This window comes from Dermochelys coriacea, chromosome 10 (genome assembly GCF_009764565.3).
Source record: "Dermochelys coriacea isolate rDerCor1 chromosome 10, rDerCor1.pri.v4, whole genome shotgun sequence".
Lineage (NCBI taxonomy): Eukaryota > Metazoa > Chordata > Testudines > Dermochelyidae > Dermochelys > Dermochelys coriacea.
In genome coordinates, this window is record NC_050077.1 from 67,469,925 (window position 1) to 67,487,366 (window position 17,442).

The 17,442-nt window shown below is 39.5% G+C and overlaps 1 protein-coding gene across 1 annotated transcript in view; it reads right to left on the reverse strand.

Annotated features, from left to right (window-relative positions):
• Positions 1-17,442, reverse strand: part of HOMER2 (homer scaffold protein 2) — a 101,360-nt gene that overhangs the window by 10,154 nt on the left and 73,764 nt on the right. The window contains exons 4-7 of the mRNA XM_038420734.2: positions 12,871-12,963; positions 8,267-8,406; positions 4,354-4,510; positions 1,340-1,450 (exon numbers count right to left, since the gene is read on the reverse strand). Coding sequence (XP_038276662.1) covers positions 1,340-1,450; positions 4,354-4,510; positions 8,267-8,406; positions 12,871-12,963 — 501 coding nt within the window. The remainder of the gene's footprint in view (positions 1-1,339; positions 1,451-4,353; positions 4,511-8,266; positions 8,407-12,870; positions 12,964-17,442) is intronic.

Here is a 17,442-nt window from a genome sequence, read left to right on the forward strand (position 1 = left end):
TGCATTTGTGAGCAGGCTCCATGCTGGTTTGTCTTGCAAAGCCAAGAGCAGCTTGTTTAGGGTGGTTTAGAGCTAATCAGAAATCCACTAATGTAAGAAACAGTCTGAAATCAGGCTGGTGCAGTTCTCAAAAATTCTCAAAAATGAATGGAAGCTAGGTCCATAATATTCATGAGAATAAATTCTCTGGTTGATATGGTGTCTGGAGAATGTGAACCTCAAGGAAAATGCTAGCATAAAGTAGGGGTTATTACGTATGCTATTAGAGCAGAAAGGTTGGGAAAAAAGCATGACATTTTCCTTTGAAACTTGGTGCTGAAAACATTATATTTTTAACTGTGCATCAAAATCCATCTCCCTAACCTATCTCCTTGTACCATCTTAAAGCTCCTTAATAGCACTGCTCTTTAGGAGCACCAGCTGAGAAGTTATAATGGCACTAGACGAGCTTCACTACACCTGCTGTCTGCGTTTGCTCTTGAGTCAGCACAGAACATTTGGTTTCTACTATGGAAGGCGGGGGAGAACCTCAAAGATTCCATTATTTTTTCCCCCCTAGTCAGAGGCTATAAGTTTCCAACATCATTCGCCTTAGCAAAATGAATATCCTCTAAACTAAGATGAGAGGTTTAGGAATTCTGAATGAAACTGTCAGTAACAGTTAATTAGTTTCTCTAATTTTAATCTCCATCTTGGACTTAATTCTTAAAATCAGAAGGTGTGGGTGGCAAAATGGTAAAATATAGAACTCCACTGAAAGAAAGCCTCCCCTGTCTTAACAAAGATACTAAACTCTTTTGTAAGGGATGTCTTTTTACTGACAAACACCTGAAAGTCAACAGCTCCCCTCCTCTCATATGGTAAAGTGATTGGAGTAGGGGACTGAGAGCTGATTCCGAGATTCTATTCTCAACTCACTTGCTGTGTGACTTTGGGCAAGGCAATTAACCTCTCCAGCTCATTTCACCCATCTGTAAAATGAAGGTACTACTACTTACCTGTCTCACCAGGTGTTATGCTGTTTAACCAATTATTGTTTTAAGGGGCACTGCGATCCTTAGAAGTGTAAAGTATCATTTTTGTTAACAACTGTTAAACTCAAATGCCAAATCAGATTAAAAATCCAGAACCTACAGTGTTGTAAATGAGTGATTAGGGGATACGACTGACCTAGGACATCTAAAGAGTCTTACAGCAGCTAGAAAGAGCAGTAACTTTAAACGCTGGACTCCCTTTGACTGTGGTGACACATTGTATATGTTGCTTTGTGTAGTCAAAAGCAGACGGACCCACTCTGACTTTAAAGAATTTGTGCCATTTCTAAGTTTATTTTACTTACTAGTTCTTTGTCTTGAAGTTCTGATTCCAGTTCCTGGAGGTGCCTGTTCAGCTGTGCATTTCTTTCCTTCTCTTTATTTATTTCATTGCACTGTTCTTCCAGCTCTTCAATCTTTAACAAAAGATCATAGCAAACTCCAATTCTCTACAAATCTAGGGGCAGATCCTCAGCTGGTGTAAACTGTCCCAGTTCCACTGGAATCAATGGAGGTATGACAATTCACATCAGCTAGGATCTGCCCCCCTAGAATATACCAGTTAGTACAACACTTCAAAGTTACCACTATTATATTTAAAATTAAGAACAACAAAGTAACCCAATTACACACACTCTAGGGAGCCTCACAGGATGCATTTATTGTATCTCACGTAATGCCTTATATAATTACATAGGACTGTGCAAAGCATTGGAATGTCATAATTAGTAATGAAGAGCAATGGATGGGGATAAATTTGCACTTCCATTTTTATGCAAGTATGAGCCAGTAATCTACGGGTTTTTTCAAATATGGTATGAGGAAGTGAGCTCTCTAGAATTCTCATCATCATCTCCTCAAGGCCTATTATTCCAGGAGGAATAAGAGGGCTGGATATAGCATTAAAACTTGGCCAGAAGGATTAGTACAGTGTGACAGATAGTGCTTTGTTCTCTCACACAGGAAAGGAGCTTGCTGACTCCACACTTCTTCTAGCCATCTCTGCACTCGGACCTTGTGTGCTGCACTGCTCCTAGGCCACCAGGCTCTCTCATTAACATATTTTTAATTCTCAGTGTTGGGTTACTCTGGGACTGTACTTAGCATCATTTTAAGGTAGACCAATGTGCAAAACTGTCTAACTCAATTAACACAGGAGAGAGAATTTCCCCGCACCCCATGCTTGGTGCAGCACCAATGCCTATTGAGAAACCTACTTGAGAGAAGTTACAGAGAAGAATCTCTCTCTCTCTCTGCAGGAAGATCAATGACACCATATGCAGACAGTGGGGATATATGAACCACAGAAAGCATCTGACAGTTGGGCTATAGGTACCTTAACCACTGTGCCAGAATAAGGAAGCATTTTGTGAACCTGCTCATTTTTGACTACACTTAGAGAGAAGTGGCATGTTTGCACCTGGTCATATTAATGAAAGGAACTTTCCTATGTAACATTACACAAAAGCAAATGTTGAGTAAATAATTTTTGTTGCATGATATGCTATTTAACTGTAATCTACTATGTCGATCAGCTATTTCTCCCTTATACATAAAAGAAACCTTCACTGCTAGCCTTAACAATGAACTATTAACTCTTTGCTCTAGGAACCTGATTTATCTAACAACCTAATATTACCTTGATGCTCACAATTAGTTTCAGGCAATCTTGACACCCAGCATGGGTTAAGTGGTAATCTAAATACAGTGAAAGCTTGTTGTGAAGCACTGATTTGCTCTATTGGAATTATCTCCACATTCTGATAGTGACGTCCTCAAACTGCACACAAACAGATATAAAATCTCCATCTCGCAAAGACAGAGTGAATTCCAATAGGCATTGTAGTGTCCTGACAGACAGGTAAGTCAGGTTATATCTGCCTATCAGTGGCACTCCCACCAGCTATAACATTCTTCATCTGGAGCCAAGTGGCATGCTAAAAGGAATGAAAGTCATACCTACCCCTGAAAACAATCGAAAATCAAAAATCACTTGCAATCTGATCTATACATTGAATGCCGCAGTGATCTGTATGAGTGAAAGGCAAAAACAGCAGCAGCAACAGGACCCAGCTTTTTTGGAAAGTAACTTAAGATAAATAGGCTGAAATTATCACTACAAGCAGTATTCACAGAAACTGAATTCCCACTGTATTCAGCAGACTTGTACTAGTGCGTGGGCCAATTACAAGCTTTTGATAGATAGCACCATATTATTTTAGTGACAGTACAAGCTACTATTCTAAGCTAGGGTTTTTAAAAATCTAAATTTACATCTCCCAAGTGTTCTCTCTTGTGGTTCACATTCAATCCCTGTACTACAGTGCTGTGAAATTACATTCTCAATAAGGAAGGGAAAAAGGCTTTTAGCAACAATCTCCAACGGGCTTATGGAGTTGAAATACGCTGCTTTGAAGGGGCCTAATTCGCAGCCTGGCTCCTCCTCCCTTTTTGTGCTTACAGTATTGTGGGTACAACTCACGTCATCACTTAACTGTCTGAGATTTAATTAGCATTATTGGTTTAAACCAGCCACCTTACTATGAGTGAGCACAAGGCATCAATATGCTATAGCTAAATAACTTATGAGAAGAGTACACTATAGTAATTGTCTTCATTGCAGTTCTCTTTCTTCTCATCCTACCCAACAGCACGGACAGACAGTATTATAGCTCCACCAACCAGGGAGAATGGACTCCTAAGTGATATGTAAATTGGCTCCCAGTTCTTTGCCTCCTGAAAGCAAGGAGAAGCAGCCATCTCCATCTCCTCTACTCCATTCTTCCTCTCTTTTTGCTTTCTAGCACAAGGAAAGAAGATGAAGCAGCAGAGTAGACAGAGAAGAAGAACATGAGTACAAAAGAGATGCCACTGCTGTCTCTGTTCTGCCTAGGCTGAGAGAAGAGGAACATCAGAAAAGGTTTAGAAAGAACTATATTATGAATTTTTAAGCTTAATTAATAATATTACAATAAATATATATTTCAAAATGATCATTCAAAGAGTTTGGGTCTGGATTTTATAACCAGTGGGAATCTGAACTTTGTTTTTTGCTTCTGACCCTTGGTGCTGCTGCTGACTGCCCTCCTCTGCTTTGTTCAGTGCCTGGCTGCAGAGTCCTCAGTAGCTTCTGGTGAGTATTTGGACAACCTAGTCAGCTGGTTATGTTTGTAAATATCATACAGCCTGGGCTGCTTGTGAGGACATTGGCTTGGGGCAAAGAAAGAGAAATAAGAGAGGAGTCCCCAGGCCAGGGTTCTCTAGCATTTCAACTGGTGCTCTGGGGTTCATTTTATTCTATCCAACCCACTCACGTTACCTTGTTCCTGAGTTGATCATTCTCTTCTTTGCATTCTGAAAATTGTTTTTTCCAGTGTTCTACACTGGCAGCAGATTCTTGGAGTGCAGAAGTCAGCCTGGCATTGCTCTCCTTCAGAGTCTGCAGTTCTGTTTCCCATTTCTTTACATTGGAAGAACTGAAAACAACAGACTAGAATTAGAGAGTCACTAATGCTTTAGTTCCATTTATTACTCTGTGAGAACACCCGATTGCAATGGTGGGTGGCAAGCTGAATTTGATACAGTATTCTAGTGGAATGACCACTGCACATTGACCCTCTGTCATAGAGAATATCAGACCTACTCAAGTGTATATGATTACTTATCTCTAATGAACAGCCCACAGACAATACAAGTCCTAAAGCTACTACTTTACTTAATAGATGTTCTGTTAACTCAAGTAGGAGGAGCTTGTGCTTTTGGAATCAAAAGCACTATTGTCAGTGCCGGATATGAGGTTTAGTTTAGATGTGTGGTGTCTACTGTTTGCAGTCATGGATTTTTACAGCATTCTTTACTTCCTGTCCTAAGCTGTACTGAAGTGTAGTTGTGAATTGTTAAACAGTGGCTGCATTTCAGGTGGACCTGCACATAGTGTACATATCAGTTTATAAAGCTTGTTGGGATCTTTCAGAATGAAAGATAATACTATAGTATTTTATATAGTAAGCCAAGAAAAATATTTATACTCTGTAGGTAAAATACACTTTCACTTCTTCTCTTTGATTTTAAATATCTATATAGCTATAAAAATATTACTATTGAAGAACTAAACATCGTAGGATCTTCCAAGCTCCTGAAGTAAAGGGTGAGTGATGTGCCTTTTAAAAAGAGGTGAGGACAATGGATGGAGGAAACTGAAAGCTTCTAGCATCTCAGTTACTAGCCTGTAGAAGTGACTACAGCCAGTAGGAATAAAAAAGTTATCCTATTAAAAATTAAAAGGAGGGATGATGTACTTCACCTGTCAGGAATGGTCTAGATTGGGGTCAGCAACCTGTGGCATGCGTGCCAAAGGCGGCATGCAAGCTGATTTTTAGTGGCACTCTGCTGCCAGCCACGGTCCTGGCTGCCGGCCCCACACAGCCCGCTGCCAGCCTGGATGGACGGAACTCTGGGCCGGCAGCAGGCTGAGCGGAGCAGGACTCCAGTTGGCAGAGGCTGGCGGACGGAACCCCAGACTGGCAGCGCAGGCTGAGCGGCTCTGGGGTTCTGTCCGCCGGCCCCTGCCAGCCAGGGTCCTGGCCACCAGCCCAACTCAGCTTGCTGCGGGCCTGGGGTTCCGTCCATCCAGGCCGGCAGCGGGATGAGCGAGGCTGGTGGCTGGGACCCCAGACCGGCAGCACGGGTGGCAGACGGAGCCCCAGACTGGCCGTGGGCTGAGCCATTCATCCCGCTGCCGGTCTGGGGTTCCATCAGCTGCCCAGACTGCAGGTCTAGGGTTCTGTCCGCTGGCTCCTGCCAGCCAGGGTCCCAGCTGCCAGCACCGCTCAGCCCACTGCTCGTCTGGGGTTCCACTGGGGGGGCCCCTGTAAATGTAAAATTTATTACTGGCACGCGAAACCTTAAATTAATGAAAACTTGGCACACCACTTCTCAAAGGTTGCTGACCCCTGGTCTAGATAATAATTAGTCCTGCCATGAGTGCAGGGGACTGGACTAGATGACCTCTCAAGGTCCCTTCCAGTCCTATGATTCATGCTGTATGCAACCTTTGAATTGCTTATCGCAGGGGTCAGCTACCTTGGGCACATGGCCCATCAGGGTAATCCACTGCTGGGACGCGAGACATTGTGTTTACATTGACCGTCCACAGGCACGGCCCTCCGCAGCTCCCAGTGGCCATGGTTCACCATTCCCACATAATGGGAGCTGCGGGAAGTGGCAGCAGCACACCAATGGGAGCTGCGGAGGGGTGGGGGATGCCTGCAGATGGTCAACGTAAACAAAATGTCTCGTGGCCCACAAGTAGATTACCCTGATGAGCCGCGTGCCGAAGGTTGCCGATCCCTGGCTTATTGTATCATATGGCTTAAAAAAAAAAAAAAAAAAAAAAAAACTTTAAAAAAGCAACAAGTGACCCTGGTATTTTTTTCCTTTTTCACTCATGGGCATATTCATATGCTAGAGGCAGATGTGGCAAATAAGTTCCAAGAAGAGAATTATGGCATATTAATGTCACTGCTTAGAACATTCTAACTTTTTATTTTACTATGGCTACAAAATTACCATGATTTGCCTTTTCAAATAATTTATTAAATCAAATGATACAAAATGTGATTTCAAGGCACATAGGGCACATTTTTAAGGTGTGCTCAGTTTTTTAGAAAGCTACATAAAGTTAAATTTTTGTCATTAATTTTTTATGATGAACTAATAATCATCTTTTGTGATTTTACATACCCTCACCTGTTTTCACAGCTAAAGTACACCCACTGAAACCAAAGAGAAGAGAAAATTGGCTTCACACAATATCAGCAGTAATTGCTCCCCTTTGGCCTAAATGTTATCTGCATTCTTAAACCCACATGTTGATGGTTGGCAATGTGAGCTGGTATCACTAGCTAACAGAGTTTACCTCATCATGCACCAAATCAGAAAGAAACAAAATGGTAAATCTCCCAATTTGACAAAAGTAGTACCTACTGAAGTCAGCTAATTTAATCATCTAATATGTGGTTTTATATTGATGCAATAATATTTGAATAATTTCTGTTAATACTATTAACCTAGATATTGTAAGCTATGACTTAATATTCAGTGGTCTAAATTTTATAAGCAAACCTTTGATGATTGATTCATGTAAAAGAAAAATATATACATTTTAAACCTTTAAAGAGCAGACATTTTAGCAATACATCAAAATGCCTCCCAATCTGTCAGCAATTTAAGTACACATATGAAACAAAGCTTTTTTTTTTTTTTTTTTTTTTTTAAGGAACACCAGTAAATTAGAAATTCATGAAGAGGTTTGAGATCCACATGCAGTTCACTCTGGTATGTGTATGCCCCTGTGATGGGGCACCTACCCCACACTGGGCTCTAAAGGGTTAATAGAGCCCTCAGGAGGCTGTGCAGGAGGCAGCCAATCAGAGAAGGGCTGAAGGGAGCAGCCAAGCAGGGCCAAATAGAAAGGGAGCTACAGGGCAGAGGAGGGCTGTTCTCTGCTGGGAGTCCAGGGAGGAAGGACTGTCTCTCTGAAGGGCTGAGAGACCTTACAGCACCCTGGACAGAGCAGTGCTACTAGCAGGGACCAGAGGAGCAAGAGTCATCTCCTGGCTGGCTGCTGGGGTTTTCAGGCTGAGGCCCTGAGGCAAGGGCAAAGAGGATGCTAGGGCCACAAGAAAGTGGCCAGACAATTCACTAAAGTAGCCACTAAGGGAAGTGGTTAAACAACAGACTGCAGGTCCCTAGAGGGCTGCGTCACTGAAGAGGACACCGCAGTCTTGGAGAGACGCAAGTCCTAGAGCAGGAGTGATGGTGGTGAGGTACCACCCAAAAAGGGCACACTAACATGCAGCGCTAATTCCCATGACAGCCAGCAGGAGGTGCCGGAGTGGTGAGTGAACCCTCTTACAAGTCCCTTATTGCTATAGAAACAACACATATGTGCTATACTGAAATAGGACACATTTTTATTTCCCTTTACAATAATGTGGGTAATAGGCAGGCAATAACACAGATACTATTACCACTTTTTTTTATCGCCTTCCCATTTTTTATATAAGCTATTACTGTATCTATCTTGGTATTTGCCTTTTAACATGTATAGTAATTATTAGATCAGATAGCGGTTTCCTTATTTTAACCATCCCTGGATATGTATTTGTAACCACTCCCATAGAGTTACTCCACAGGCATTCAGTGCAATTTAGATATTACAAGAGATTCACCTTTGGGCTAGCGCAATTTTCAGTTTGTCATTCTCACTTTTCAGATGTGCATCAGCAGAGCCACCATGAGATGCCTTCTCATCATCTGTTCCATTTATGCTGGATGCCCGAGTAGAAGATGGTGTTTCACGTCCAGATTCCTGTAGCACAATCCACAGATTAGTGTTAACATAAAATCATGGAAATGTAGGGCTGGAAGGGACCTCAAGAGTTTATCAAGTCCAGACCCCTGTGCTGAGGCAGGCCACTTAAACATAGACCATCCCTCACAGGTGTTTGTCCAACCTGTTCTTAAAAATCTGCAGCGAGGGGGATTCCAAAATCTCCTGGAAACCTATTCCAGAGCTTAATTACCCTTATAGTTAGAAAGTTTGTCCTAGTAATTAACCTAAATCTTCCTCGCTGCAGAGGACGCCCATTACTTCTTGTCCTGCCTTTAGTGGACATGGAAAACAATTGATCTGAGTCTATCCTCTTTATAACAGCCCTTAACGTATCTAAAGACTCAACAGACCCCTCTTCAAGCTTCTTTTTCAAGAATAAGCATGCCCAGTGTGACCCAAAAACCTCTTGGTGCCAATTGGCAGAGGGTACAAGGATGTTTATAGAGTTTTACCAGGTTCCCCTGTGGCAGATGTATGTATATTCAATTTACCAGAAGGTGGCATGTGAGATATATACCAAGGAACAAGAGCCCACTGGTTATTATAATAATTGTGAAATGTAAGTATGCATAATGTTTAAGGAATTACGTATCAGTACTAAATTTTCATCGTAAGGTATGTGAGTTAAGGCACGTCACCAGAAGGTGATAAACAAGCTTCTCTCTCTCTCTTTCTGGCTGGTCATGTGTCTATTCTTTATTGTGCACTTTGCAGTGGAGGCCTATTTGCATTACTGAGCCTGATGCTAAGCAGAAGATTGCAGATTCAACAAGAAAGGAAAGCTGCAGGAAAAAACAAAAAAGCAAGAGAGTATCTCGTTTACAAGTAAAGACAATGGATGTTTGGGGCATAACTGGAGGTACTGAGGTACATTCCAGATCCTTCACCAAGGAGACAAACTGTCAGTATGTTCTGCCTTGTGAAAGGAGGGTCATGGCCAACCTGGCTGGAAAATACTGCAGACTTTGGATGAGCTAAATTTAATTAGATAGAACAATATCTTGGTAGTTAAATCTAGGATTTAAAATGCACGTTATGATTTTATTTTACATGTAACCATTTGTTTCCAATATTTTACTTGCTACTTCTTAAATCTCTATACTTCATTAAGTAAATTCTTACTAGTATTCACTGTAAACGTTATCTAACTGCTGTGTGTCAAATGAAGTGGTGACCTGAAGGGAAGCTAGCAAGCTGGTGTGGACTGCTTCATTGGGAGCAGCAAATCTGTGAATCCTGTTATAGTGTACCAGCAGCTGGTCACTCTAGGGGGACTCTTTGAGAGCTTGAGTCTTAGAGTGTGCCTAATCGTAAGAGAGAGAGCAGGGCCTGTGTTGCCCATGGCCCCTGGAATTGGGGAGCTTACCCCGGCATATACAGACAAGCCTGCCTCACACTAAGGGCAGGTAGTAATGAGGAGCTTTGCAATCCTGGGAACCCCCAGGGAAGAGTGTCTCAACTTTTTTTTTTTTTTTTAAAGGCTTTTCCTCATACATCAGGCTTTCTAATCCATTTATTATTTTTGTTACTCTCCTCTGGACTTGCTCCAATTTATCCACATCTTCCTGAAGTGTGGTGCCCAGAACAGCACACAGTCCTCCAGCTGTGGCCTCACCAGTAACGAGTAGAGTGGTACAATTACCTCCCAGGTCTTACAAATGACACTCCTATTAATGCACCCTAGAATGAAACTGGCCTTTTTTGCAACTGAATCACAGTGTTTACTTGTATTCAATTTGTGCCCTACTGTAACCCCCAGAATCCTTTTTAGCCACACTACCACCTAGCCAGTTATTCCCTATTTTGAAGTTGTACATTTAATTTTTCCTTCCCAACTATAGTAGTTAGCACTCCTCTTTACTGAATTTCATCTTGTTGATTTTAGAAAAATTCTTCAATTTGTCAAGGTCATTTTCAATTCTAGTCCTGTCCCCAAAGAGCTTGCAACCCCTCTCAGCTTGATGTAATCTGAAAATTTTAGAAGCATATTCTCCACTCCATTATCCAAGTAACTAATGAAAAACTGAATAGTACCAGACCCAGTGGGAATCCACCAGAAATGCCCTACCAGTTTGACAGCAAACCACTGATAACTACCTCTGAGTACAGTCTTTCAACCAGCTGTGCACCCACTAATTTTATCTAGATCACATTTCCCTAGTTTACTTATGAGAATGTCAAAAGCCTTACTAAAAATCAAGATATATAACATACTTCTTTCCCCTATCCACTAGGCCAGTCACCCTGTCAAAGAAGGAAATCAGATGGTTTGGCATGATTAGTTCTTGACAAATCCATGCTGGCTATTCCTTATAACCCTATTATCCCTCTAGGTACTTATAAACTGATAGTTTCATAATTGGTTCCAGTATCTTTCCAGGTGTCGAAGTTAGGCTGACTGGTCTATAATCGCCCCTCCCCCCAGCATCTTTGTTCCCCTTTTAAAACATATGCCTACTCCCCCCCCCCAAAAAAAACCACTCTGTCACTGAAAGAAAGAAAGCATTTACTTTTGTGACATAACATACTAGGTATGTGACACAAAATGCAATGGCAGATTACCTGACATGGCCTATTTGAGGTAATGCTGTTGTCTGGGATTCCACTGATTGTGGCCCAGACAAAGTAAAAAAGTTTTTCTTGTCAATCAAAATGCAGTCCTATCTTTATCTTCACATTGACTTTATCGGTACAAGTAAATATAAATATATCATAAGAGATCATATTATATACCATGTCATGTTATATATTTGCACTAAGCAAGAACATTTCTGATTCCCTTTAAGTAATGACAGACAGCTCCTTACCTGAGCCTAGTGATCCCCCCAGTGTGCACCAGTAGCCACTGGGACTTGTGAATAGTGACCCTGACATCTGTGCTATTTGTAACCTTGTCCCATGTCAAGTCAGTGAGACCAGGAAATAAAGACCAGTCTCTTATCAGCTCTCACATGCATCACATCTTTATGGCATACTAGACTATACACAGATTGTAACAGTAGATGTAATATTTAAAGAAAAACATTTAAAACACAGAACAGTAATAAAAAAAAACTATCACAATGAAGTGCCCTGGGGGCAAAAGGCAGCCTCTTTTCAAAGAGAAAAAATATAATTTACAAAGTTTGCAAAATTTTCCAGAAGAATATTTTAAAATCAGTTTAAGCTACTGGAGCAAAGAAATACTACTGGAAGTTGTGAAGTACCCCCCTCCCCCAAAAAAGACACTTTCCTACTCCCAAGAGATTAACATCACACACTTTTTAGCAGTGGTCAATTAACTTCCTTTGCTTTACATTAGACTCAATGGCCATGATTTTTTTTTTTTTTAAAAAGCATCTGATGTCAGGCTTCCAAGTCTGGTTTAGGGACCTAAACAAGGGGATTGATTTTCAGAAGAAATGAACACTAAGCAGTCTCACTGATGTCATAAAGGCTCTTCTGATTGTGTAGCTGAAGTAATCACTAAATAGAAGTTATTCCAACTTTCCTCCAAAGCAACACTTTTATGCAAAACACAATGAATGAGTTCCCATTAAACAAGGATTAATTCTTAGCTAGCTGTAGACTTCATGCAATTATAATGAATTATTGTAAGGGACTGTGACAAAGCTTGTGACAAAACTTGATTTCATCATATTCTAACAAAAATAATTAAAACTGGGTATAGTGGCATCTTTCTAAACTAAACTGTCCCAGACAGGTGTACTCCATAGACATACATTATAAACTCCTTTTCCACCAGTCACCATGAGTAACGGATGGGTAAAGCCTGACCTGCAGACAAACTATAATCACGCAACATCTATCAATCACCCAACTTGGACAATGAAATACATGAAAATTCAAATTACGCTAGCTATGTGACATTGTACAAACTGATCTCTAACACAGCCCCAAACACACAAAAAAATAGGTTGGGCAACTAGCATAAGCAAGTGTTATAACAGATTCCATTTATTTATTACTGAAATACTGCAGTGAGGCAAAAAGAACAGGAGGACTTGTGGCACCTTAGAGACTAACAAATTTATTTGAGCATAAGCTTTCGTGAGCTACAGCTCACTTCATTGGATGCATTCAGGCAAAGTCCCCATTGGCCACCACAATGAAGAACTATATCAAAGAATATATGGATGACCTTGTTATTTTTAAAAATTATTATAACTCAGTAACTTCTTGAAAAGACTATTATATGTAAGTGAGAAAGAGAAGGAGAGAGAGCACACAAGAAAAAGAATATTCCTCCAGCAATGTTAAAGACCAATAGTTAACAATTATATTTAACCATCTTCTTTGTTGACACTTTAAACTAGCTGCCAGAAGCAGGTATATTCCACTGTTGAATCTTGTCTCAAATAATTTTTCCAGTATATATATGTGTGTGTGTACATATATATATTATTATATTATATTATATATTACAGATAAGTGACTTACTTGGGAATGATTGCTTGAGGTTTCAATTTTCTCTTGAGATCGGTCTCTTGCTAGTTTGGCAGCTTCTTTTACTTCCTGGAATTTCTCTGCAAACTGCCAAATGCATGAAAGATATTTATTAAAATCATTTAGGACACATTAACTGTTCAGAATAGTATCTTTATATGGTTTCTTTGTAGTCCGCAAACACCCATACAATCGCTTATGGCAATTTTTAAATTTTAGATATGAAACATTAAGTGTGTGCTTGATTTGAATTAAAAACAGATTCCCTTGGAAAGGATGGTAGTAACTCTGTTTTGAAAGCAGGGCAATATCTCCATAGTTTCTTTAGAAATTACTAATAATTATTTATTGCTGAAGAAAGAAAAAGTCTGGGGGGAAAAAGTGAACATGAATTTTTAAAAAAAAGTGTTCATCTATTAAAGTTTGAGGATAAAAGAGGTAGGTTTAGATTAACGGTTATCTAACGGTTGAAGGAAAGAATATAAATGAGCTCGTGAGACATTTGGGGAATTGAGGAAAAGGTGTCATGAAGGAGCAGGAAGGTGAAATTAAGGTAACCCTCCACCCCAAAAATAAAGCAGGAATGGGGGAGAAGATGGCCTCTCTCTTAAAAGTCTCGTTATCTTATAGCTGATAAAAATAAAGATATTAGACAATGTTTGAAGACATAAAAGCTTTGGCTGTTTCTGTTCATATAAAATGTTCATTCAAATCACCAGGGAAAAAATGCAGTAAAGCTTCTATAGTTAAATTTAAAGATGGGATTTTCAAAACCAAGTTCCAGTAGGCTTTGTGCTTATGAATTACCTTGGTGCTTTTGAAAGGCCCATCCTAAGGCCTTGTAAATTGAAGGCCTCATTCTGCTGTTCTGGTCTTATATGCAAATCCCAATCATTTAATTTTGTGGATCTTGCCCCAAAAACACAGGTTCAAGGGGTGGGCAAGGGAGGCATCTAAATAAAAAGTATTCAGTATGAGGGTGGGTGTCTGTAACACTTTGAATGTGTCTTTCACTTCTACAAAGGCAGTTCATATGTACATGAATTTATTGTGGAGAAATTTCCAATATTGGAAAGGGAAGACAACATGAAACTTGCTCAATGATCAGCCATATTTCCTTCCAGACAGGTATATTCCCTTCCCTAAATAAAATCCAAGATGTAGAAGCCACATTTTATTACTTCAGTGAAGCTCATTCCCTCTCCTTCCAATATTGATTTTTTTAAAAAATCATCTGAATAGATCAATTTATTAAGCACCTCTCCACTGAAACAACTGGGCATGGCAGAATGATGGTTGAAAATATATATAATTAAAAACAATAAATAAATAGAACACAACACAACAAACATTCAAATGTGATAAAAACTACACTTACACTAAAATCCAGGAACAGAATGGGGAACTACATCCGAGAAAGGGACAAGGGGAGGGAAGGGTTGTCACAATAAAAATATATCTTGAAAAGAAAGATGTTTACAGATGTTGTTTAAAGGAGGGGAGGGATGGACTGAGGTGGATTATAAAGAGGGAGTACCAAAGGGAAATCTCAGTCATCTGTTAAGTACAATGGTGAAATCCTTAAAAAGTGGGTGTTAAAACAAAAGCACCCCTCAGGAAGAAGGTCAAAAGAGGCTCAAATATAGCCTTAGACTACACCACTAATAAAACCATATGATTCAACTCTTCAAAATTATATCGAGTCTATCCAAAGCCATTACACTGGTTAACACTCGGCACTTATCACACATTCCATCCAAAGATCTCAAAGTTCTTGAATACATTCATGCATTCAGTCACACAACACAGGTAAGTAAGTACTGTCATCACCTCAAATTTACAACCATGGTAGCTGAGGCAGAGAGAGAGAGGACTTGTTCAAGACCACATAGTGATTTGATACATGCTTCAGCAGCTGACACATTTACTATGGGGTTCTTACACCTTTCTCTGGTAGTACCCATTGTCAGAGAGAGGATACTGGATTACCCTGAACAACATTCTATTATGTATATACACATTCAATTATATATATAATAACTTAATAATACACACACACACACACACACACACACACACACACACACACACACACACACAGATTGCTGCTAGAACATTGGAAGATCATTAGTTTTATCGATTACCATAATTCAGCTCTTACACATGCCAAATTTCAGCCCTAAATGTAAAACTCTGAGAACATTAGTAACAACAGACCCTTTTTAGAACAGAACCAAGTAGGTGGCCAGAACTATAGGTGTTGCTCTGTATGCCATCTATAATAAGAAACCTAGATAAAACTATAACAGTAGATAACATATTATATAACACACACACACACACACACAGAGTGGAAATTACCATTAAACATATGTCATTGTAGGATTCCATTGGATGGGCATGCATGTGCTTAAAGCCAAGGGGAATTTTAGATATAATATAGAGAGGGTTGAGAATATGATCGGTGAAGGTACATACGAAAACTCTGAACTCCGGAGTCCAGTCACCTTCAGCTGGAGTTGCATATGAAAAGTGTTTACTATTTGAAGGAATGTACAGGTAGTATATATGTGATTCAACTATATCTGTAGACCTATAAAACCCACTGAATACAACTGCACTATATTTTGTCCTTGAGTCATGAAACCCTGACCTTTCTAGGTAAAATACATTTTATGTTGCAACCGTTAGACCAAAACATCTATAACAAGAAGATTATTTCTAGCATATTGTGTCAAAAATAAGCTCCAAACTTGGGTATCTTTAAGTCAGCATAGAGTATATATTAATGTTATATTGAGTCACTATATCAAAGTATATATTTGATACATTATGTATCAAAATTCCCATGAGTCTAAGTGCACTAGAAAAAAAGATGAAAAACTGGAAAAAAGTAATCTTTCAAATTTGATTTCTGAAACTATCGTCATAATGGACACAGATGACCGCTCTGAAAAATAATGTGTGCTGTGAAGAGAACATTTTCCACAGTTCCATATAAAAACATTATATGTGAGTATATGAACTCCCCCACCCCCCAACATTCTTTAACATATAACCAACAATGATCTCAGTCCTGTTGTGTGATTTTAGTCAAGGCTAAAGTTTACTAATACATTTTATTTAAATAAATGTGCTTCTAGCAGCAAAGACCAACAAAGGAATTGTCCATCAACTTAAAGGGACATCTTCACTTTTTTAAAGTCACATTTCTGAATTATTTTTACCCACTATTGTGCCTAGAGTTAAAAGTTATTGTAACAAATTATAATGAAAAGTATTCTCTATTCGTTCAGTTTGTTACTTTATGCACTGAATGCTAACAAATGCATAAACAGTTTTGATGTTTCCTCTTTAGAAATGTCTTTTTTTCTGCCTAATTTACACCTGTTGGATTCCACTAAACAATCTCTGCTTTTCATTGTTTGATAGGTGCACTTAGCTCTTGTGAGAAATGAAAGACTAACACCTGACTGTTCTTCTAACTATGTAGCCATCGTAGTGGCAGACTAAATGTCTGCACCATTTCCAGTGCCAATTGCTATATCAGCAACAGACAAGACATTTCTGAGGGAGGTTACAGAGTGTCTACAGAACTTTTGTGGCATTGGTAATGTATACAAACTCAATCCACCGTTGGCTGCAGAATCATAGGGATCCTATTTTCTGAGAATTGTTAATATATTATGCCCCCTGATCACAGCCCATTGGTATTAAAACCTGTATGTCACTTCTATGATCTAGACAGGCCATGAGTCATTAAACCAGCGTAACCACTAGCTGCTTTTAATGTGTACTTTGTAATTAAAATGGCTAATTGTAAGTTTAGTAAGATCCTACTAAATATATTTTTAAAAATAAAGAAATGTAAGCAGTGAGTGATATTTTCTTGAGGGTGGAGGTATGTTTAATTATTTAGAAGTCTTTCAAAAAGTTGCCTCATTCCTCATCCTCACTCTTCTTTTCCCCTACTTCCACTGCTCTGGCTATTTCAAACCAACTCTTTTGGGCTGACAAACCTATCCAAAATTAGCAAAGGAAGGGAGAAAGGGGAGGAGGTAGAAGGAAGGGAAAACAGCAACTAATCATTGCTGCAGGTTTGAAAGTACATTTCAGAGCCAGCCCCAGCTTCTGTAGCCAGTTATGAATTGTATACGACATCTCACTGCACTCCAGTAAACTGTAGGCACAGGCTGTATTAAAGGAAGGATTTGTTGCTACCAAATCTTGACAAATGTTTTTGGTCTTGAGAAGGTGTAGCATACAAATGCTATATTTGGTTATGAATCTCCCCTGGTGATATTTAATGAGGAATTGAAAGTGCTAATAAGTGTCACATAATATTAATTATTTGAAAGTCACTTGAATCTTCAGATGTTATTCACAGAAATATATATTTTAGTAGATCTTACATTTTACATGTTTAGGTTTTATATTTCTGGTGTTATGTTTTATTCCTCCTAAGCACAATTTGTGCCAGTGCCAGAGCTATAAAACAGCTGCTACCCCCACCCCCCAACCAGTCTCCTTTATATTTAATTGCCAGCTCATTTTGCAGGAAGCTCT